The sequence below is a fragment of the Nymphalis io genome, chromosome 5 (genome assembly GCF_905147045.1).
Source record: "Nymphalis io chromosome 5, ilAglIoxx1.1, whole genome shotgun sequence".
NCBI lineage: Eukaryota > Metazoa > Arthropoda > Insecta > Lepidoptera > Nymphalidae > Nymphalis > Nymphalis io.
In genome coordinates, this window is record NC_065892.1 from 12,358,696 (window position 1) to 12,384,065 (window position 25,370).

General features: G+C 31.1%; 3 protein-coding genes across 11 annotated transcripts in view; 2 read left to right on the forward strand and 1 right to left on the reverse strand.

Moving 5' to 3' along the window:
- The window catches only part of LOC126768695 (elongation of very long chain fatty acids protein 6), a 38,565-nt gene extending 24,554 nt beyond the window's left edge, over positions 1-14,011 (forward strand). Inside the window, exons 3-4 of the mRNA XM_050486959.1 lie at positions 7,782-8,003; positions 9,465-14,011. Coding sequence (XP_050342916.1) covers positions 7,782-8,003; positions 9,465-9,825 — 583 coding nt within the window. The 3' untranslated portion in view covers positions 9,826-14,011. The remainder of the gene's footprint in view (positions 1-7,781; positions 8,004-9,464) is intronic.
- Positions 14,012-15,132: 1,121 nt separating this feature from the next.
- LOC126768712 (uracil phosphoribosyltransferase homolog) lies at positions 15,133-17,467 on the forward strand. Its single transcript, XM_050486983.1, has 4 exons — positions 15,133-15,406; positions 15,667-15,859; positions 16,214-16,381; positions 16,976-17,467. The coding sequence occupies exons 1-4, from the start codon at positions 15,279-15,281 to the stop codon at positions 17,156-17,158; spliced, it is 672 nt and encodes a 223-aa protein (XP_050342940.1). The 5' UTR covers positions 15,133-15,278; the 3' UTR covers positions 17,159-17,467.
- Positions 17,468-18,170: 703 nt separating this feature from the next.
- The window catches only part of LOC126768633 (four and a half LIM domains protein 2), a 156,659-nt gene continuing 149,459 nt past the window's right edge, over positions 18,171-25,370 (reverse strand). For all 9 annotated transcript variants that reach the window (XM_050486840.1, XM_050486838.1, XM_050486839.1 and 6 more), the window contains 3 exons: positions 20,736-20,905; positions 20,209-20,395; positions 18,171-19,681 (listed from right to left, as the gene is read on the reverse strand). In XM_050486840.1, coding sequence (XP_050342797.1) covers positions 19,524-19,681; positions 20,209-20,395; positions 20,736-20,905 — 515 coding nt within the window. In that variant the 3' untranslated portion in view covers positions 18,171-19,523. The remainder of the gene's footprint in view (positions 19,682-20,208; positions 20,396-20,735; positions 20,906-25,370) is intronic.

Here is a 25,370-nt window from a genome sequence, read left to right on the forward strand (position 1 = left end):
CAACCAGCAGATCAACGTACACATAGTGTGAACGAAAAATACACTTTTTCTCTTTGTCCACACTGATGCTGACAATGAGCATGCTTACAGTTGACGGTTGACTTTACGCTAGCTGCAATCACTCGCTAATATAAAGAATATTGATTTTATTTTCAATAATTTGATTCGAATAAGGTTTCATTTCATTTATAGTCGAAACGTCAATTTTTACCTCACAAGTGCAAGTTCACATAGTATAAGAACGGATGTTGGTTTTGGCACTTGGATAGGAAATCTTCGATACGCCAAAATAAACCTGTATGTCATATTATTCGCCGACTAAATTTCGATCACGTTTTCCCAGACGTGTGTTTGAATAGGCAATAAATTATCATATTATAGGATTTATAATTATCGTATTATGGTTGTGATATATATTTGGGGTTAATTTAATAACATAATAAATAGCTTCTCTGGTCTGCCTTTTTAAAATTTACATACCGATTAACGGATTAATTTCTAGATATTACCAAAATATTAAGTCAAATTCAAAAATCTTTATTCAATAGAATCTTCATTAGTTAATATATATATTAATAGAATCGTTACATTTAATTATGTCATAAATTTACCACCGGCTCGAAAATACCCACCTCAGACCTAAGAAGAACCGACGAAAGAAACTCAGCTTTTTAATATCTAATTTTTATAATTATATTTTTTTTATTTGAAATGGCCTGGAGGCGATCGTTTCATTCCCAATAAAGAAATTATAATGTGAAAAATCAGTAAATTATACAGTGGTGTGTGTATCCAAACCGTAGATCTTCAAGACGTTGAACGCGATGATCATTTTCAGTCAGATCATTGTCTTATCAGATACAATTATCTCCTAGTTTAATTATCAAAAATAATATGCAATATTTTGTAAGATGTTTGTTACACTGGTAATCAGATATTGATTAAATTTGGTATGAAGCAATCTTGAATCCCAAGAAAAGGCATAGGTTACTTTTTTATACCTACCTGCTCACCAGTTACTTTTTTATACCAACACTCGAGCGAAGCTTCGAGCGAAAACTATTATAACATGAGTCGTCGCTGTATTGAGTTATAATATAATTTATCTCCAAACTTCCGCGTAATTGGAACGTATGGAAATTCGATTGTCACAATCGAATTATTTAATGTTTTTTTTTAATAATTACTGTAGCATTCCTATGTAGCGTGAACGCGTTATCGATAAATTTAAAGAGGATATGTTTTATTCACGGTTATAGAGTAATCACCATACGTTTAAGTGTGTTAACTATTTAGAGCAATTTTATTAATATTATCAGAAGTAAGTTAATTTTAATTTACGTCAGAATATTAATTAATTAAATAATAATTGTCGTACAATGTTTATCAAAGTACGTGTGTTTTAACGGCGATGCGAAATTTTCAGTTCTTGTATTTTTACCAACTTTGGAAACCAAAGGAGATTATTTTATACGAGTCTCTGTCTACCTTAATTAAATCTCAATGTACTCATAAAATGTACGCCAAATGAACCACATTATCCGAATATTTATTGTACCGTAACCGTAACAGCCTGTGAATGTTCCACTGCTGGGCTAAAGGCCTCCTCTCCTCTTTTTGAGGAGAAGGTTTGGAGCTTATTCCACCACGCTGCTCCAATGCGGGTTGGTAGAATTCACATGTGGCAGAACTTCAGTGAAATTAGACACATGCAGGTTACCTCACGATGTTTTCCTTCACCGTAAAGCACGAGATGAATTATAATCACAAATTAAGCACATGAAAATTCAGTGGTGCTTGCCCGGGTTTGAACCAACGATCATCGGTTAAGATTCACGCGTTCTTACCACAGGGCCATCTCGGCTTTATTTATTGTAGTTATATTTTAATCGAATTAGCAGTAGCGATTGTTGAAAAAGAAATATATAACAATAGATTAAATATTACATTTATATATATATTTTTATCTATCTCTATGATATTGAATGCTTATAATATTAAGCAATAAAAATATAATTTATTTCATTTAAAATATGTTTAGTACAACCTGGGTCAAATGTCTTCATTATAAATGACCAAAAGTTTATCATTATCGTTAACGTGATACAATTATCTCTTACTTTTAATGGTCAGTGACATTTTGCGATCTTTTTAGAATGTTTCTTATATAATATATTTTTATGATGTGTTAATTATAATTCCTACAATATACATATTGATATGAAAACATATAACAATCGTAATGACATACCTCTACGTACTATGTTTTTTTTTTTCTAAATAATATTAATTATTACTGCTATGAGTTTCTTGTTACTATTCAAAGCATGCTGTTTTAGAAAAGGGTTTCATATACACGGGTTATCAGTTCGGTAGTTCCGTAATGAGTCGTATTTAATAATATTTTTATGGGATTCCTTAAATATTAAAAAAATTGAGATGACCTAGTGGTTAGAACGCGTGAATTTTAATCAATAATCTTGGATTCGAACCCGGGCAAGCGCCCTTGAATTTTCATGTGCTTAATTTGTGTTTATAATTCATTTCGCGCTTGACGGTGAAGGAAAACATCGTGAGGAAACCTGCATGTGTCTAATTTCACTAAAATTCTCCCATATGTGTATTCCACCAACCCTTCCTAAAAAGGAGAGGCCCTAGCCCAGCAGTGGGACATTCACAGGCTGTTACTTATTTAAATATCTGGTAATATTTCTAGAACTACAGTTTTGAACTGTAATGTGTAAAAGGCTTATCTACATAGTGTTTCAAGTTTATATGTTATATATTTGATTAGAAATACAGATATGTGCGGTCATCATTTTTTTTGTTTTCATTTTAATAACCTACAAATCTCTTACATAACGTTTGCGTATAGTTTTTTGGCAACGTGCTCTTCAAAAGCACCCTGACCGGCAAATTTCTCTGTCTATACGGCATATAAGCTATATTTCAAAATAAGCTACACAGTAACATACTATATAACCTTTATACATCCGGAAACTATAAATTAAAATAATATGATAGTTTCATATCAATAGGAATTAAGAAGAAAACGGACAGAACTTACCTCGTTATAACATAAGTTTGATTACATCCATGTACAAAATAATTAGCAGTAGTCGTATATATAAAATATTCAAATGAAAAAAGCCATCGAAGATTGTTACGGCATTACATATATGTATTTATCTCGTATCTCATATCGTGTCTTATTATTATGAAATAAAATGTATTTTATTAGATTAAAACATGTATATGTGCGTCATTGTTTTTGGCAAAAACATTTGTAATTATTATGGTATCGTATTTTTTATATTATTTTTTGGGTAGTGTATAAAAACTGCTCAAAGTTTAAACGTTATTTTAATAATATGAAATGAATACACGTTACAAGGTGAAGTTAAAGACGCATAATATCGTACGCTGTACACAAAGATACGAGCATGTTTAGGGCTATTCTGTAAGAACAAACTCGAAACTCACCGCAGAAAATGGTCGTGAAATGTCAGAAAATGATATGCTACGTTGACCATAATAATCGTAACATTTCAAGCATACACGTATCAAAATAGTACATCGCAATTAATTGATTGTCAATATTTCACGGGTGAGCAATGAAGTGAGTTCTTACAGAATCGCACTATGTACCGTTTTAACCCATTGTCGAAGGAAGTTAAAGACTTGACATTTAAGAAATTTGTCGCTTGATGTAAGCGTCAACTGTCTAAATGATAGCACTATGCTTATGAACAATTTATGTAAGTGCTTGTTTGTAAGGTTTTGAACATAAGATTATATATTTTAGTGCAGTTTATTTAGCACAACTAGTTTTACAATGTACCATTATGTGGTACCAACTGTCTCGTTGTTCTAGTGGCTTGATGTAAGGCCGCAGACCCAGAAGACTTGGGTTCAATTCCCAGGTCGGGCTAATAAAAAGTTATTGGGTTTTTCTGTCAGAAAATTCTCAGTATGGAAGTTGGAAATGTGTACAATCCCATGCCTCGGAAAACACGTAATGCCGTTGGCCTACGCCTGAACTCTTTCTGGTCCTGTCGGATTGCCGTCCCATCGGATTACGACAGGGAATAGAGAGTGCACCTGTGTTTGCGCACACAATGGTGCACTACAATATATCCTGCATAACTATGCCAACTGGCTAATCTCTCTTGAGATTGACCAACGTGGCCGAAATTGACCGCAGCCGGGTAAAAACTATATCACAGCTATAGCCTATATACTTATGAACGCGTCTGAATCTTATATTGGCAAATCAATATGATTCACGTGAAACCGAAGTCGCCCTTGAGGGTCAGATTATAAATAATTCGACGGGTTTACGTGAACGAGTAAATAAATCACTCGCAAACTTGTGTAGTGCTGATCAAATATTTGTACAATTCAAAGCCACGTTTTACTCGTTTAACGTTTACAGCTTTATTGTGTTACAGCTCGAGTGTATACGCGTATTTTTCCTATTTCGATTTGAAACTATGTTAATAATAAAATATAATAGTTACGTTAGTCACATCTTCAATTATTTTAATTACGTTTGTGTTTTTGCGGTCTTCGTGCTCGTGTTTCCTACTATAATGAATAAAAAAAAAACTATAATAATGCGTTTTAATTTATACATTTTTTATACAGTTTTGTTTTCTTAAAGAATCCCGTCTTTAATTTAATTTCGTTTTGAAACTCGGGTGAAATTGTAATGTTCACTTGGTAAAAACTTTTCCAAATTGCTGGTATAATATCTACGCTATTAGTATTCCTTTCAGGAGCTCGTAGATTCGATCTAGGCCTAACAACCTAAACATTAAGACTCATTGTTGATTGATCCTTTGGGATAAAAAAGTTGTTAAATCCGTTCCAAAGTAGAATAATCCGGTACAGATCGGATAAAGCAATATATATTTTTTTGTTCTTGTTTTTATTTGTAGTGTTGTTATTTTAGGTATCAAGTTTTATATTTTATATATTTTTTGTTTTACTCAACCCAATATCCGAATGCTACTCTGCTGTCATATGAATGATGGTCGTAAATGATATTTTTGACAAAAATGACTTATAATTACAATCGGGATCAGTAAATCAAACTCTATCTTTTAACTTTGTAATATATCTTATTCGTTATTGACATTTTGAACTAGAAAAACCATAAATGTGTACTTATAGCATTACATCGTAGTATTGCACACGTTTGTTATATTTTTTTACTATTAATGGGAAATATCGATATATAACTCCATATCAGACAAGACTCATTTTCTTGAAATTAACTTTGATGTACGCCCTTTTGAGCTACGCGGCTTCGGAGCAGTATTGTTGCTGAATCTTAATCATGTTAATATCTTTTTTCGTATTATAAAAAAAAAATTATAAAAAAAAGACCTCACTGTTTTAGTAATGCTTGCATGTTTTCTTTTATTTTAGCCTATTGTGCGTGTTATAAATTGTATTAACTTTTATTATTTAAGTAATTTTATCTCCTTTTACCTTTCACTGCAATGAATGTAGCGTTTGTGTTGGCAGCATATGTACAAGGCGTAGACTGAAAAGCAGCCTAGCTGAGACTACGACCTTTTCACCAAATTATGATATTGTTAACTCTTTTTTTTATGGTTATGTACCTTAATTTTTTTGTCTTTTTTTCTTTTTGGTGAATAAAGTTATTTATTATTATTATTATTATTATTCTACACTATTGTCTACAGATAAACTCATTCTAATACAATCCCTGGGAATATCGACGTAATACGGTTGAAGACCTAAATCCCTAATACTCCTCGAATATTTGGATTGTTATCAGACTACGTGACGTGAGACCTTAGTACACTCACTAAAAGACAAATAATAAGGTGTTGCATAATATAATACTAGATAATATAACAGTCTCAAACTGATATTACATTAATTGAAAAAGTTCTTCATCCCGATATTATTGTCTTTTATCGATTGAACATTATTTCCAGAACGTGGAGACTACTCGGTCACGGTCAAAGTCGAATTGAGAATACCGACCCGTTTAACCATACTCTTAAATATATGCGGATATATTCGTGTTTCAAATGGATTGCAAATTTAAACTTTGCACTGAAAGCGGTGTATGTGACGTGTATGTATTTGTAGGTCATAGTTTTGGCAGCATTCGGTAATCTTCTCACTGCAGCGGATCATTAATCTTATTTTGTAAATAGTTATTTTTTATAATGCGATTTAAATTGAATTTATTTTTATAAAGAATGTTTTGTTATTTTATAAATCTATGTTTAAATATATTGAATTGTTGAATTATTAAGAATTTACGTACATTTCTATGATAAAATAATAAACTGTATTAGTCTGTTTCTTACTCAGAGCAAAATATTTTTGGTACCAATATGCAATACGCATACAAAATTAACTATACTTAAGTACGTCTAGCGCGTTTTGTGATCCGAAGCATATTTTTCTTTCATTCATCGCTGCTGTAAACGTGTTAAACGTATCTTGCTTGATGTTGCCCGTTGAGTTTTTGTAGTTCCGTCGTTATGCAACACACCACTTTCTATCGTCTATTGGTCAGTCGGATGACGTACGTTCACGTAATTTTTCGCGTAAATTCATATATGTTTGACACTTTTGTCTAGTAATTTTGTAAGAAAAAGCTTTTGTTATTATCTCTAATATTCAATATTAAGTAAAACTTAAACACAACCAAAAATTAAAATTAGAATGATCGGCGGTATCAAGAGCTCCTATATTACAAGTATGCAATTACCACTTTAAATAAACAATGACAATTTTAATATAAAAAGTGTGCGAAAAAAAATTGCATTGTATTTGATGCGTTTAATCATCGCGACTCACGCAATCTTAATAATTTATTGTTTTCGAACAATAGTAAAATGTATATAATCTAGTTAATACAAATAATACGATATATTCTAGACAAGATAGCTTATAGATACTTAGAATGAATTGCTGTATCCATTTATTCTGTTTGCTATGATCTGATCAGTCTTAAATGGTACTATTAGATAAGATATGTTTGTATTTACGTTTATATAACTACTATTTAGGGCACTAACGTTTGTGGAATTAACGGTGAAGTAAAAAACAAGTTCTTAACGTCGTCTTGAGGTACTCTTTTTTTTACTTACCTGATTACTTAAATATGACGATGAAAAATGAACTCGAATGAAATATTATATATAATATTGTGTTATTTATTTAAAAATTAAATATATTATAGACTAGAAAGAAATAATAGCATTTCTTTATAAAGAACGACGTACTTAGTTGTTATTGTAGAGAAGCAAGTTTTGCGATATTTTTCTGTACAATGGAAGTTCTCATAGTTCTTAAGTTTCGAGTTCCATTTAAATACAAATTATTTTTAACGTAAAATTCTCCGATTTTATATTCATCACTGTTATGCGGAAATAAATTGCTCTCATAGAAAAAAAGGTTTTATTGTAGGTATGAATTCACAACGTAAAAGTTGCACACTTTATATATGACAAATGACAAGAATTCTATTTGCTAACTCTATATATATATGCTACGTAAATAAAATTCATTTCAAATAAAAAAAAAGGTATAAATTCGATTGTTAGTATTAAAATCGATTGTTAGAGTAAAATATTCGTAATCTGCGAAAATTTGCGTAATCTAAAATTAAATTATAAAAAAAATTTATTGTAAATTTTACACAAGCAATAACTAAGTGTTAAATTTAGTGACATACTTATTAAATAAAAACCAAATAAAATATAATATTTTTTTCTTTTTATTTTCAGTTTCATAGAACAAGATAAAGTGTCAGGTTTCTGGACATGGATGTTCGTTCTGTCCAAGCTACCCGAGCTGGGCGACACAGTCTTCATTGTGCTCCGCAAGAAGCCGCTCATCTTCCTCCACTGGTATCACCACATCACTGTGCTGCTGTACACCTGGTTCTCTTTCACTGAGTACACGTCATCCGCCCGCTGGTTCGTCGTCATGAATTACTGTGTTCACAGGTAAATATTATTTTCTTATTTACTAACTCGTATAGTTGCATAACTTCAGGTATAATTTTCTCATAGAATACTGGACATTATATTACATGATAAGTATAATACACGGCGTTATGTAGTTTTGGACACGACATATAACATCACAGGCCATTAATGTGTTTGTTGTCTGACAACTGCAATGTGTTTTTTGGATCCACGTACAACCTTGTCGTAAACAGTAGAGCTGATTAAGTCTCATACGTGAATAGCGAATTAAGCCCATGCGAGACAATTTCGAGTATCATTCTCCCTCAAGGTGCTCCTGTCCTGTCGAGAGGTTCAAATTCAGCTTAGAACGTGACAGGGTCAATTAGGTGACATTGCCGGAGTAAACACTAACATTAATATTTAATCAGTTGCAAAATAAAAGATACATATGTTGATAAGAAAGAAAGTACAGCTCATAGTTGATTATTCCGTAGGTAATATCTTATTAAACTCGTTAAATTTAGATAAAACCAATCTCTTCACAATAACGCTATATGCGATTTGCACGATTGTCTTCACGTCTATATAAAAGCTGTCCTTTTTAGGACGTAAGACTGCCTCTGTGTAATAATTTTAACGATAAATTTTTAATGCTTGAATGAAACGACCTTGCACAATGTCAAATGCATCAAAGTATACAGTATTATACAATGTTATAATTATTATAGACGTTACGTAATACATATGTATATATTACTCACTAATATAAATATTTCGTATAGCTCGCTGAAGATTTTATACATTTTACGTTGAATTTCTATTTGAATTTACTTAGAACATTCATTTTTAATTAAACATCGTTCAGATTTTGTAGGAATTATTATTTTAAATTGTACGATTAATTTATAAACCCTATAGTTAAAATTCATCGTGAAGCTTAAATCTATATAAACTTTTTAGATGTTACCACGATACTAGAATGAAAAAGTAATCTTTTTTGAGATTTATAATTTGGTATCTGCCGGATACAGTAGTACAGATTCGTTGATATGCAATAAATATAGCTTTATGACTCTCGTGTAATTTTATTTAATTATATAAAGTGAATAATTCTTGTTATATTAAAAGAGAGTTTTTTTGTTGTTTTGATTTCAACATACGGACATATGTATCGGAAAAAACACGGCTTTTTTGCACGCATGAAAAAGAACTGGTCTATTATAATTACATATTTTTTATGACATAAAATGTTATTTTCTTTCGATTTACAAGCAGCTAAAGGGACCTCGAATATTATCGATCTTATATTTCAAAGTATTATTTAATGCGAGTGTAAGTGTACATTCACCTTACAGAGAGGCCTTGTTACTTTTAAAATGATTTTTAGGAGATAAACATTAAGTAAGAACCATTCGTACATATTTTATTAATTTGTAAATGAATTGTATTATTAGGTTTTTTTTTTGTTTCATCTTAATAGGTTTTTTTTTGTTTCAGTGTGATGTACTCGTACTACGCTCTCGTCAGTATGGGTAAATACCCGCCGAAGATGCTAGCCATGACCATCACAGTGCTCCAACTAACGCAGATGATAGTCGGCTGCGCGATCAACATCTGGGCTCACAACTACACCACCACCGTGCCGCCCCACTCGTGCCACATCAGCCAAATTAACATCAAACTATCAATGGCAATGTACTTCTCCTACGCTGTTCTATTCTCTCAATTCTTCTACAAAGCCTATCTGTCCCCGAAACGCGGGAAGAAAGCCAAAACCGAACCCCTCCCAGAGATCGCACCGACGAAGAAGGTTGAATACAACGGGTACCCGAGACAGAGAAACGGCTTGGTACACTAGTCGGTCCTGTGATATTTAACATTGTACAGGTTATCAGCGGCCACCGATTAAACAATTTCTCGATTTGAACGGTACAATAAACATAGCTTTTGATAAAAATCTTGTGCGTAGTAGATGTGGATTAGGTTGAAAAAAAGCTACCTACGAGCTTTACGTGCATTAACGAAAGAAAATTGGTAATATCGTTTGAGACTGTTGAATTAGACCATAATTCCAACGTTGGCTTTTTTAAATAGTTAAGTATTTCAGATTTCAGATTCAGGTTTGTTCATTTGTCTAAACCTCATTCTGGACGTTATCCAACAGAAATTTAATCCAAATAACATGTCAATTATTTTGTCGTCTTATACATTTCATTGAAAAAAAAATATATATGTGCGTGTCGAATGCGCGTGAGTCGGTTAAGCGTGACATTGGTCGCTTAGTGCCTTAATTCGTTTAAATCAATGATGATACGATCGATTAAGCAACCTATTATGAAAATTCAATATCGTTAAATATTTATGAACACTCGCTAATTACATACGTGCGAACTAATGTGTTGATTATAATTATCGGAACGGATACTATTTTTTATTGAAAACATTATCTATGCAAACATTAATTACTTAGTAATACATAAACGACACCTAGCATTTACGTGATGCATGTTAAAAAACACATAACATGGTCATAAACACATAACAACCACGTGACCATGCCATAGTTCGTGAGATTTGACCTGTTGTGTAATAATCGTATGTTGTAGCAATATGTTGCTGATTAATTTGTGTACAATTTCTATTTACTTTATAATATTTATCGCTTTCATCGCGCACTATAGCCTTTTTCAATCGTAGGCAAAGTGAAGATAAACAGATAACTTTGACATTGAATTGACGTCGTGTTCTTGAATATTCTATTATATTCATTATGATATCGCGTTGTTAAATAATGTCGTTTTGAATGTCATCGAATATGTTACCAGAAATTTGGAAATATAATTAAAGTGGATACACATAAATAGTGCTGTAACATAAATGAATATATATTAATCGAATAATGTTTTTAGTAATAAATATAGCAGAGCTATTAGCAAACAGCCGAGATGGCCTAGTGGTTAGAACGCGTGAATCTTAACCGATGATCGTGGGTTCAAACCCGGGCAAGCACCACTGAATTTTCATGTGCTTAATTTGTAATTATAATTCATCTCGTGCTTGACGGTGATGGAAAACATCGTGAGGAAACCTGCATGCGTCTAATTTCATTGAAATTATGTCACATGTGTATTCTACCAACCCGCATTGGAGCAGCGTGGTGGAATAAGCTCTAAACCTTCTCCCCAAAAAGGGACATTAACAGGCTGTTAATGTTATTAGCAAATTGCATGGAATATATAAATATTACTTTTGTTTCCTTCTTCGATTGGAATAGTCTACATATGGAACAGGATATGAAACCCTAAAAACGTTGCTCATCATCGATTTGTTTATTTAAATTGTTTCTTGCACAAGATTTATACAAAAGCTGGGCACATAGTCTGTATGTATGTAACATGGAGCAGCATATTTAATGCATTTTATACCAACAAACTTTGCATGTTCGTGAATTGTTAGGTAGTAACGCTGTGTCACAAAAAAAAACGGAAAATATAGTGTCTATTTAGTGACATTTTAAGTTTTAAGAAAACTTTTTTGATAAATCTATTATTTTCAAGAATATTTTTCGTCTTTATTAAATTCAGCACAAGTTTATTCGACTTAGAATAATCAGAAATTGTTTAAAATCGGTGTCGTTAGCTTAAGGCGAGTCGTCACGTGTTACATTCCATGCTAAGCTGTTTCCGCTGGGATGACATTGGCTTAGATCTCTTATGCTTGGTGACGACTCGCCCTTGGCGCTTTCGAGTTTCTACTTCAGTTCTATGAGCACAGATAATACAGGTACCGTGAACGTTTATAAATATTGTATTAAGTGTTAATTTATAAATAGTCCTTTTTTATGTAGCCAAATTTTTACAATAGTGAAATCTGTAATGAAAGTCACTAAAAAAAAGATTTTTAATAAAAAAAAAAATATTTACATAAATTAGATTGGAGTTACATTAAAAAATCTTTTTACGTTATACATTGATGTGAAAAAAAAAATAGATAAAATTATTTCATTTATAGTTCTATGTAATCTGTGGCATAGCAACCGAAGTAGAGGCATGTAACTCCTTTGTTGTTATCGTATTTATTACTTAAAAAATAGTGATTTTTAATGTAATTTATTTGTAAAGGGTAATATTACGACCTGTACAGATAAGAATCGTGGTTTTCAGCTTGATATGACCAATGGTCGTGGTTTGTTCAGAAGGACCTCTCACCGTTTCCTGAGGCATTGAATATTAGATTTTATAAATTATTTATCAAATCGATTACATTGGTGATTGGTCTCGACGTTTTAGTTTTAATACTTTGCTAACGCTTGTCAAACAAGTGCACAAAGTGTAATATACAGATATAATTTCAGCTAGTTAATTAAGCGCTATTAATGTTATATTGACGGTTAAAGTACAGCTTGTTTTTTTTTATATATGAAATCAACACCTTTACTAGTTAATAACATTTTCGTAAGCTGGCATATTGTAAATAGAATGGTTAACGGGAAGTAATAAAAGTTATAGGTTAGCTAAATAATTCCTATACATGGCTCGTGACAATGTATCGCTCGATGTAATGTGCCCAATTATGATGTACAAAGTTTAGGTTATTTACCTAATAAGCTCCCTTTACCGTGTGAAAATAACCTCGATAGTTAATACTTTGCGTTAAAGTAGAATAATAACGGAGACAAAAGAATTTCAATGCGATTTTGACATAAGGTCAAATTGGCGGGAATAAGATGAGCATAGACAAACGAACTTTTCAAATTTTATCTGTGACAATTAAAAAAGGGATAAAATGTCTGTCGCTAAGCACATTGCTATTTCGCAATGTGTTGAAATTATCGGTATTAGTACGGATATTTTATAGAAAATGTTTATTAAAAATTATCATTTATTTAAATATTTGTTAAAAATTATTCAAATGTCTCATATAATGTACAAAACTGTTAAATATAACTATAGTGATGTGAAGAATTGAATAGTTCAAAGAAACCTGGGTTCAAATGAGGCCATATTTGTGGAACTTAAGATAACGCAAACAACAAGAGAATGGTTGATATACTAATTGCAAAAATAAAAATCAACGTTATCGTCTTAAAACATTTTAGGATGTTAGAAGTACCTATTTGTCCGCTTGTAACATAACAAAGGTGTGCAGAATTAGCATAGGTTCTAGGTCAAGGTCAATTCGACTAATATATAGATAATGTAAGAATAGTGTCGGTAGTCAGTTGATTTTTTTATTTTGATAAATGCCCTTTACAGACTTTATACCGTTTCCATAAAATTCTTTTTTCATTACATATATAAATTATCATTCGAATTTATGTCATTATTATCACGAGGGAAATAACATATTCGCACTGGGTATTTTAAAAATGGGATATCATATTATGTTTATAATTTAAAATCGTTAAAGGCAACCCCATGATGTAATCGGTGTCTTTATATTATTTTCAGAAAAATATTAGGCGTGTAAATATTGGTCCTTTATAAAATTTGTAATATTATCTGTAAAATTATAATAAGTATTTGTTATCATTACAAATGTCTTTTTTTTTTTCTTATTGGTTTTACTTTTAAGTTTATTATTTTTCACACCTCACCTCGCCTAGCGCTTATAAATAAATATATTCATTGGTGCTTGTTTTTCTTTCTAAATATAAATATAATACAAAAATCGTAAGAATAATAACGAATGGAAATTAATTTATAAACTTTTTTACCTTCATTCGACATGTTGTTTTTATATTAAAATTCGACTCAAGAAATATGAAACACAAATTTTTTAAATCGATACTTAGCATTTATTTATATTAATTGTAATTTTCTTGTAACAAGGAAAGTATAAAAACGACTTAGCAACAACGGTTCCATATTTCAAGAAGATATTTTAAAATATATTTTTGCGAAAATGTTTTGTGATTACAATCGAAGTGGATCTGATGTAGATGTATGTACATACAATCAAAGAAAGTAGTATAAAACCGAAAGTGGAATTATTCTTGCAATAATTAATTTGTATTTCTGGGCAAATAAAGCATTCTTTAACAATATTTTGTTTTATTTTACTATGTTTTTTAATAGGTAGGCTGACAAGCGACTGATGGTAAGTAGTCACCACCGCCTAGATAATGGCGCTACAAAAAATATTAATCATTTTTACGTATTACGCCAATGCGCCGCTAAGCCTGAGCAGAAGTTATGTCCGTTGTGCCTGTAGTGAGAATGGCGCACTAACCCTTCAAACCGCAACCTTAGTACTATTTACTCCTACCTACCAAACGGACTTGCCCAAATCCGTACCACTAAGTAGTATTACCTATTTTTGATATTTAAATTAAATGGTAAAAGACTGTTAAATTGTTGCAAACAATAAATAGCATACGTATGATAAGTACTTAATAATATTGAATATACCTTTTAAAATCAAGTTGTATATTGATTATTTTCAAAAACTAAATACGATCAAAAAATTTAATTGGTTCTCAAATTGTCATTATCATAGGTTAACATCTGTAGAAATAGAAAAAAAGGTGATTTATTCATCTAAACTCTAAAGTACCTACATAATTTAAACATAACCAGCTTAAAATAGCATAATGATATGAGAAACTATCGAGATTATACGATTCAACCATGGCAACATGCCAAAAAAGATTACATTACTTAATATTGTACTCGTAACAGCCTGTGAATGTCCCACTGCTGGGCGAAGACCTCTTTTCCCTTCATTACTTAATTTTTAACTACATGACTTAGTATAAAAATGTAAATCGCTGGGGATGTATATTTGTTTATGTTATACTAAAAAATACACACTTGTATATAAAAATGATTCCCGGTAATTTAATATTATATAACGTTATCTTTATTTTATTATTGAATACTTTTTAAATTATTGATCCTCCCTGGCACTGGGAACTCTTCAGGAAATAAAATATCTTTTGATTTTTAATTTAATCTATTTATTTAAAATCCTTTGGTAAAGAAGATTAGACATTGGAAAAAGTAATATGCAAACTCTCATTTATAACAAGCTAATCTATTATTAAGAAAGTATTATCGGCTAATTAATTAGTAGAAGATTGTGAAAATTCTACTGTAAATCCTCGAACACTCCTGAAAATGTGTATGTTTTAGGTACCTACTTTACATTTTCTATCAGCTGTTGCTGTCTTTCGAAATTGACAATAGAGTCAATTGACATAATATGCTTGTCACTTGTCAGTAAATTTTCAGAAAAGTGTACCTACCTAGGTTTAGCTGAAAAATTTATATTGTTTATTGTACATTTTACATATTGTTTTATACGCAAAAAATGGAATTAATTGATAATGATATTCGCCAATGGGATGCGAATGATATAAAGGAGCAATTTGGAGACAACCTGATGCTATTGCCTTCTAATGACAACATAAAGGAACTACAGACCATACTTCGAGACAAGTAAGGTTATAATACTTATTAAATAGTTTTAGAAATTTGCGTAATAAATCATTAAAAATAAAAAGATTGTTACCTTACCTTTTCTTCAATCATTACGTTGAAATAAATAATTGAGTAGGTGCTGTATTTTGTTTACCTAAACAAAATATATATAAATTAGTTTTATCACAAATAAGATGCTGTTGATTCTTTATTTTTCTGTATTATTTAAATAATAATGGGCTATATATGCAATTAATAACATTTATAATTATCATTAGGAACACAACTCGAAGTGATTTCAAGTTCTATGCAGATCGTCTGATTAGACTTGTTATCGAAGAGAGTTTGAATAAGTTGCCATTCACTGATTGTGAAGTTATTACGCCAACAGGAGCTTTATATAAGGGCTTAAAATATGGATCTGGAAATTGTGGAGTATCAATTGTTAGATCTGGAGAGGCTATGGAGCAGGTGTGTATAAATTATATCTTTAAATATATATTTATTCAAGAAAATATAACTCCACTGAATTAGTCTACAAATCCATGTATGCACAAATTAAACAGCTTTTAATCCTATTGGATACCCTATATATTTAAACTGTAATGGCAAATTACAAATTCATCACTAAATATTTTATTTTAACATGATTACCTTAAGCAATAAGAAAATCTAAAACTGGTGCAATAGAAGAAATTTTCAAGATACTGTAATCATGCGTGGATTTTGTTCATTGATAAAAAATAAAACTAATTAGTGCAGTATTAACTCTCTTAATTTCTGATATAAGTAACTAACTAATTTCTTATATATTTCATGTTCAAGGGCTTGCGAGATTGTTGCCGATCTATACGCATAGGTAAAATTCTAGTAGAGAGTGACAATGACACACACGAAGCACATGTTGTATATGCAAAGTTCCCTGAGGATATTGCTCGAAGACAGGTACTATTGATGTATCCTATTATGTCCACCGGCAACACTGTCAAACAGGTTTGTACTCTGGTGTTAATGGTTTTAATTATTTAAGTGACCTAAACATTTAATTTGTATAGTATGAATTCGTATATTTTGTACCACCCGGGCCCTCCACCACTATGCTAATCATGTATATAATTCTATACAGATGTTACTGTATTATGTATACACAATTAGACAGGTAGACAGAAATACTAATATTTTTAGTAATATGGATATAATAAAAAGAATTAGATTGAATGTTTTAAAAAGGTTACGTATTTCCTTATCCTTTTATGATATGTGCGTGATTAAAATAGTTACAAGACTTGTCTTGGTTTTGGGCACAATTTATATGAAAAAAATTGATTATCGTATTAATTATATGGAATAATTATCGAATCATTGTGAATTATTATTTTTATACCCCTATTATACATTTTCTATTTATTGATTTTTATGCTTATCTGTTTTCCCTGTTTATGAGAAACATTAAATTATACATACATAAAAAAAAAAACTTTAATTTTGTAATTTGTGATTGATCTGCTTATGTTTTTAATAATATTATTAACATAAAACTTTCTAGACATCATTTATTTAGTGTATTTATATAATACTTATTTGCAGGCAGTGAATGTTCTTACACAGCATGGCGTGAAAGAAGAACGTATAATACTCTCCAATCTCTTTTGCACCCCTGCAGCAGCTCAGGCCGTCGTTGACTATGTACCGAAGATGAAAATACTTACGTCAGAACTCCATCCCGTAGCTCCAAACCACTTTGGACAGAAATATTTTGGAACAGACTGATATGAGGGTGACTTTGAGATGTGACATCTCTTACAAATAAATATTTATTTGACCTGCGCTCTTAGAAATGCATGAACTTACAGTTTAACTTTACAAACAATAGTTCTTAATATTCATATGTTAATAAGAGATGTATTATAATTTATTACAGCAAACTTTCAGTTTATGTATAAAAACTTTTTCAATTGTGATTTAGGCTTTATTCAGTGTTTTTACACAAAATAAATTTATTTTATAAAAAAATGGTATGGTAAGACTTATTAATCTGTACAATTATATTAAAGCATAGTTTAAGGAACATACTTTATATCAGCAATCTCTTAAGATGTAAAAACCTATTAAATTAAGCTTATTTATATTATGGTTTTTCTTTTTATATTTAAATTATTTTTATGTAGTATGTTCCAAAATAGTTTTTACCATGTTCCTAATGTTGTTCTTATCAAAAGTGCTGTTTTTTTCTTCAATATGAATATTTTTCATGTGCTTGCACATTTTTAAGAAAACAACTATACTATATAAGCCACCCACTAAAAAACCAGCGGTACCCTTTCCGTCATAACGAGGAGCGCCACGGGATCGCTTGCGCATGCTACCGCGACGCTCTGACGGGTGGCCTGCGTATCCAGGCCTCCATTCTCTATGGGGATTACCAGGGTACTGAGAACCCCCTAGTCCCAGCGACGCCTATTGCGGCGGAGGGAAAAGGTGCGCATAGCGCCTATACTATATAAGCCACCGCGGAAAAGGCTATACTTATTAAACGATAATGAAATTTCAAAGTTACCCCGTACCTTGTACTTAATTCAAATAAGTTACAGAATTGCTCACAGCAAATCGATGTTTTTTAATAATCATAAAAGACAAACGTGTTGAGCCAAATTGTGCATCAGCTTATTTTTACATTGGTATCTATTAATTAAACAAAGGCAAAATCAATGTAAATATAAATTATTATCCTTGTCGACGATAGCATAATAGATTGAAGTGGGTAAAAATAAATAATAAACAATTGTTATTTCGATCATTTAATTCAGTTTCATAGTTTATACAATCTATGGATAGATACAAGAATTATTATTAGATCAGATCACACAACTAAGCAATTTCAAGGTGTATATTAATCATAAATTAATAATAATTTTATCAACATTTTAATAATTTATCCCTTAACGATTACCCTTACAAAGTGTTCCCCAGACATTTTGTGGTCGTTCCGCTACTGCGATCTCAAAACACAGATGTTATCCTCTTAAAATACAAGTCTACGTCTAAAAAAATAGTTTATTATCATTTAAAAATAGATATAACATTCAATTACATTATTGTAACGAGAGGTTCCCATTAGAGAACAAAAATATTTTATTTTTATTTTATTAGTAAAAACTAGACGACATAACGTCACTTAATAATTTAGTGTTAGGAAGCTATCGTCCGATGGAGAATATGGCAGCACTACACGTGTCAAATCTCACTGTACGTTCGACGTCATTACATAAATCGTCGGCGATCGCTCTCATAAGTGCGTACTCATAAATAAATACTTAAATAATATAAACATACATTACTTTGTAGATAATTTCATTTATTACACTTATTATGCTATGTTACGCAATTTAAACAATGACAAGCACTTATATGATAGTAACAATCATTAAAAAAAAACAACTTACAAACACCTAGCAACACCAGGCGTTTTAAGTTAATGTTGTCTTTGCATATATAATAATGATTAAAACAAAATATTTTTGAAATTGACTTAGATATGTTATTAAGGCATCGTGTGAATTGCACTAGGTAAATTGACAAATATAAGTCATACCTAAGGGACTAATACAACAGCCAAAGCGAAATTATATGGCAATTAGCACAAATACATTATATACTTATAAATATACATACTGGTTCCCGAAACGGCTGTTATTAGCAACAATAATTAAAACAAAATATATAAACACCTTAAGTAATAATCGAGTAAAAAAAGCAAAATTAGATATTTTATTTGTGCATTTACATATGTATTTTTTTGTGATTTTCTCGTTTTTGTATAAAAAATATCGTCAACAACTTGAAGTAACGAGTGACTATAGATTGACCTTACGAAAATTTGTTTCGTCGGCAAGGTCGAAAAGTTGGTCGCTGGGCATTCCCTGCGTTCTGAACGCGCACCAGTCTCTCGCGTTTGCGACTATCGGTAGGATTGTCTTGTCGCTGCACAAGACCAAAAACTCGTGTTTAGTCACGAATCTCAAAAAGCGAAGCTGTTATGACAATGTTCGTTAATATCCTTTGGAATCATCTTGTGGTGATTTATATCCGAATAGTCATTAGTGAGAGGATGGAGGCGTTAGAGCAAGCTTTGTATTTACATGAGCTTCTGCTTCGCGCACTCTGGACAGATGATGTCCTGTCCATCGGTGATAAAGCCCTTGCCGACGAGTGAAGTCTTGCACTGCGCGCAGATGAAACAGCCGTTGTGCCAGTGACGGTCCTCGAACGAGATGAAGCGAGTGCCGCCGATACCTGTAAATTGACAGTTTACTGTGAAATTAGCCGATTCCAGTTTTCAGAACTAGTCATCACCACCCGAGGCGGTGGCGGCGGCTCTTAAGAGCGGTCTTAGAAAAATGTTTGTGTTAAGCACATGCTTGGGCATTTATATATTATATTTATTTATATATTACTTCATCACTTAACGCAGCAACAACCCGCATAGTTGCGAGAAACTAACCCATCAACAAACACATTGATTGGGCTGGCGTTATGCAGGTCGCTTTATAAGATTGCGAAAGATGGAAATCTATTAAAGGATAAGTTTTATTGCTAATTGGCTGACGATGGTTCTAGTTGTTCAAGTTCAGCTACTAGTTACGCTTATTATCATTATCATCATATAAATTAGGACATAATCTAATAAACTTATTCTTCAAAAGTTATAATATTATAACCTTATAATAGTAAGAGATAAATAATTTCATCAATACAGAACGCGTAAATCTTAACCGAATTTCATCAATAGGTTATTGTTTTTCAGAAGTTATAATCCTTACCAGTGATAGGCTTGGTGCATGAAGTGCACCGCTTCGCGAACAGCTCTCCGAAGCATTCAGCGCAGTAGGGCTTCTCATCGCGAGATGTGAAGCGCTCTCCGGCGAGCGACGTGTTGCAGTTCGTGCAAGTGAAGCACTCGCGATGCCACGGCTCGTGCTTGTATGTTACACCTCCTTGCGTTATTATCTGAAATGGTATATATAAATATAATATAAAATACATTAAGAATAATTTTATGTAGTTTTACTTTGATAATTTTATAAATTCGAATGATGTAAAACAAATTGTTAGTACAATCGTTTATTTTAGCTTTTTATTGAGAATAGAACTAATTTCAAAATTTGTATTTAGTAGACTTGTAGAAACTACTTTAATCCCGCTTATTTAATTTTATTTAAAGTGATATGGCCGAATCGTTATATGTATTAAATTTCTATTCATAACATATTAATGTTTATCTAAACGCTTTATAAAATGTGTGTATTGATTTTTTTTTGGATATTAATTTATTTAAAATAAATTTTACCTTGTTACATTTGACGCAACGAGTAGCAAACTTGTCCTCATAGCAGCCAGCGCAGTAGATTTCCTGCTCTCGGGGTATGAAGCTCTTGGTGCCGATCGGGTTCTTGCACACAACACAGCAGAAGCACTTCTCGTGCCACTGCTTAGTCTTGTACTCCATCTTCTTGGTTCCTGCATAAAACAAAGAAAAAAAAATAAGTTTTGGAAGAATTTACAAATTATATTTTCCGTAACATTGCATCATGGATCTATTGGACTAATACCATTTCTTATTAAAGTATTAAATGTGTATAACAATCGCAAAATAGTTAGGATATCGAAGTGTCAAATGCTTCAAATTTTAATTAATATAAAAATTAACAATATGATACTCGGCTGCAGACCATGAATGGACTGGTTAATAAAAGTTTTCTTTTTCTGTTAAGATATATTCTGTAGAAACTCGGGCTTAGAGAAAGCAGTGTTACACTCCTGTGGTTTACATCTCTCGGAAAAATGGCTGTCTTGCAATTGATTGGATGATGCCAGCCCGTCAGATTATAAGAGTGGGAGAATTCTGCTACTAAGTTCCCGCACACACTGGTGCATATATTCTGCGCATGTAACTAGTTACCGCTAAGGATGGCCGTCGTGACCAAAAATATGTAACCTTAATAACCTTAACGGTATTTTTTGTACATAATTGCAAAAATAACCAAAAAAAAATCCAATTATTTATACTGTGATAAACAACGCGACTAAAGTAATTAATATATTAAATTCGGAGAAACCCAAGGTGAATACAATCATGACCGCTACCGGTCAAGGTCTTGGAAGATTGTTCCATGAACCGTTTTGCATTTCTCGTAAGAAACTAGCCCCATAACTGGTAGTAGCGGGTGTTGTTTAATATTGACGATGACGTGATTCTTAAGAGAAGTAAATATTACATAAGTTGGAAACTTCAATGTTTAGGGAGTGGTTTTGATTTATTGAGATAATTAAATTGTTAGTTAATTGCATACTCATCTTTGACGTAATATATAATTTGGTAACATTATGTTTGATAAAAATGAAATAATTTGTTGAAAATAAAAATGATTGGTTATCGATTCTGCGGTGATTCGTCTTTTCATACGTATTTTTGTTCGTTTTGTTTCACAGTGTTTGACTTTATCATAAATTGCATTGATAGCGTGAGACTCAGTTGATTCATAATTTTATGTGTGTCCTTGAAAAGCTGGTACCAGGGTTGCATGAGGCATTAGAGCCAGGATATTAGGATGATGCACGCGAATCCATGCAACGTTCAAGGTTCATCGAACTGATTTCATTTAAATTCAAGAACATGTTTTTCGTATATCAATATTGATCGAATAGGTACTTAAAGATAAAGAAATGGGATTTAACAAATTATGTTTTTAAAATTTCTTGTCGTATATTTTTAAAGTCAATGTTTAATAAATTTTAGAAAATAATAATAAATATTATTTCAATAATTTATAAAAAAATGGAATAAGTTAGCACGGTGTATTTATAGCCTTAATGTTGCAATTTAAACATTTGAATATAAGACAGTACAAAACTAAATAACCCAAAATGACACAGGAAACTCGGAAGCTTATATTAATGTAGTCAAAGCAAAATAATACAGTGTGAGAATTATTAATTCATAAGTAAATGTTAGGACTCAATAGCTTTATTATAATAAATGAGATGAACTAGAGGTCTATGCTTGTATTCAGTGTCCGATTAGTAGGTATAGGTAGGTATCTATAAGATTATTATTAAGAAAAAGAAAGACAAGAAACGTCCAAAATCTAAACTAGTCATTAAAGCCGTAACCAGGTTCAACGACTTGTAGTTCCAATCATCATTACAAAATAGATACAAGTTTAATGGGCAAAGTTAGCATTTCATCAAGAATTTGGCGCGTCGCGTGAGCGACGACAATGACTTGTATTAGTTTACATCACGATATAAGAATAAAACATTTGTTTTCGAATCTAATGGCTTCGATATTTTTCTATTTATTCCTTCCTTTTGTTTTAGTAAATATTTTAATGGCCTCAGAATACATTTTCAATTAAATAATTCTACACATAAAATCACATTATGAATTGAGATTGATGTTTAGATATGTGTAAGCATTTATAGGTATTTCTACTTTAATTTTTTGCAAAGCAATTTAAAAATGAATCGCTGTTTGTACTCTTTATACAATAGAGCACTAGCTGTGCTGTTTGCGTTTTAGGTGTACAATAAATAAGGGACAATATTTTGCATTATCAACAAAATAATAAAATGATAAAAATATTATTTTTCGAATTCTAAGTAAGATAGATAATACTTCCCATTTATACAATATACTTTGCTCTTGGTCTGCTTTAGTTATGGAATCGATGAACTACATATTTGGTTTGCAAATTATTACCGTCCATTGCTAAATCACCTACGCGTTATTTATTTACATTGCCGCCTTATCGCGTCTGCCTTGATCTAATTGCTTTATTTTATATGAAATCGACTAAATATAAACACGTACTAAAACATCATTTACATAAGTAATATATTTTGAATAAGTTCTACAGAATTCAACTATTATAGATACAGGCTGTACTTAAAGATTATTATATGTTTGATTGTTTTTGTTTCATTGAGATTATCCTTAAAAGTTATTAAATTATCCTTAAAATTTTCTAAAGGTTAAATATATCAATCAAATTGCTAATTTTGTAATTATTTCCTTAAATTATTCTGCTATTCAAGTTAAGCTACAATTTTGAAAATAATACGTATATAATTAAAGAGAATGTTTTAATTCCCTCACACTTAAGATTAATATGTATTGAGTTTGCTTTCCATAAAAGGCTGCAACAGATCTCGTAACCTCGTTTTACGAGAAATTAGCATATTTAAGTCATGTTCCTGCCTTAAGCAGGCTAAATACTAATAGCATTGTAAGGCTTTTAAATAACAATTCTTGTTCTAAAAAGGATTTCAAGATAATTTTAAAAACATCTCATATTCTCCTAATAATTCTCCTAATATTGCATTTATGTAAACAAAAAAATAATATATATTTTATATAACATATTACGAAGAAGTTTTATAAAATTAAATCTTATTAGTATATCTATTATTTTATAGGTGTATATTATTAACGCTTTGAACGATGAAAGAAAGAATAATTTCCAAGATGAATTCCGATATTGATCCTTTTTTTGAGAAATGAACAAGCATTCCTTGTCGCCAATTATAGTAAGACAAAATTAAAAATAATTTTGATTTTTTTAAATAATGAAAAGAAAAAAAAATCTTTAATATATTACCTGCAATATACCTTAGGCCAATAAAAATAGTGTTTTCATTTGAAAGGGTTTACTGGAGATATCTGAAATGAATTCCATATCCTACATTTACTCGATCTTAATAAATAAACACTGACTAAACGAAATAGAACCAACTATAGTAGTATTATTATCGTTGTAAATAAACCGAATATTCATTTTCCGTAAGTAATATTGTAGGAGAGTGACAGTTTACTCGGGCGTTCATCGTTTCGTTGTGTTCACGGGAACTTAATACCTTTGTGGTATATTCCTCTATTACAGCCTCACTTGACGACTTTCACTATTGTGAAAACTTTGAAACTAGCACGGAACTTTTACCGACTTTGTGATTCATTTCTCTCATTTCGGGATTACGCTAAAATATTACGTTTCAATAAATACGAGAGTATTTGTACTTATAAGACATGTTTATACATTAATTTAGTTTATATTATACAACTTATTTGCGAACTTTACTGATGACTGATTTGATTAAAATAACGTACATTATATAATTCGATGTCAATATATATTTTTAAATACGTGTTTTTTATATTGCCTAACCTAACAACTAAGTAAGATTACAATCTTACTTAGTATGTACACATATAATTACTATTTTAATAATTTTTGAATTATTTTAGTGGAAATATTGACAAAATTTAATTTATTTTGAATAATTCCTTGTGTAAATGAAAAACAAATGGAAGAATAGGCGAGTTGCTGCGATAAACCGTTGTAAAAAGTTTAATAGTTCATTTGTTTGCTTGAATAAGTGATTAGGTTTATCTGCGTTTTATGATTAACGAGTTGTTTCTTCAAGGTATTTAGCGATATTGGAATTTTACTGATATCCAAGTTTTCCACTAATCTTTGTAGGATTCTTAATATAAATTCTTAACTTAAATAAATATAAATGTTAAATAATGTAACATTTATCGCCTCAAATGTGACCAAGTAACATCAAGTGACTTATTTGCTTATAAACTTGCTACTAAAAGTTAAAATTAAAATGATTAATTGCTACTATCTTGATTCTTGAAGTCTAGGTGTGGATTTATATTTGAAGGTCGTTAACGGTCTGTGGGACGGGTGATGTCAGACGAGATCGTGTGGGAAGCTTTTGTACGAACCTCCAATTTAGGACCGTACACACACATGCTTAATATCTCGTTAAAAGTATAAAATTATTTATGTGTGATATAAAGGTGTTTCACAAGATATATAATGTTAGTTTAGTCGATCACAGTGAAAGCGTACTGCTAAATACAAACTAGTATTAGACTCTATATACTAATATTTTCCTGTAAATACCTAGTCGTATA

Coding starts and splice junctions, on each gene's coding strand:
- LOC126768712 (XM_050486983.1), top strand. CDS start 15,279: ATGGAATTAATTGATAATGATATTCGCCAATGGGATGCGAATGATATA. Junction 15,860..16,213: donor CTGGAGAGGCTATGGAGCAG/GTGTGTATAAAT, acceptor TTCATGTTCAAG/GGCTTGCGAGATTGTTGCCG. Junction 16,382..16,975: donor CCGGCAACACTGTCAAACAG/GTTTGTACTCTG, acceptor ACTTATTTGCAG/GCAGTGAATGTTCTTACACA.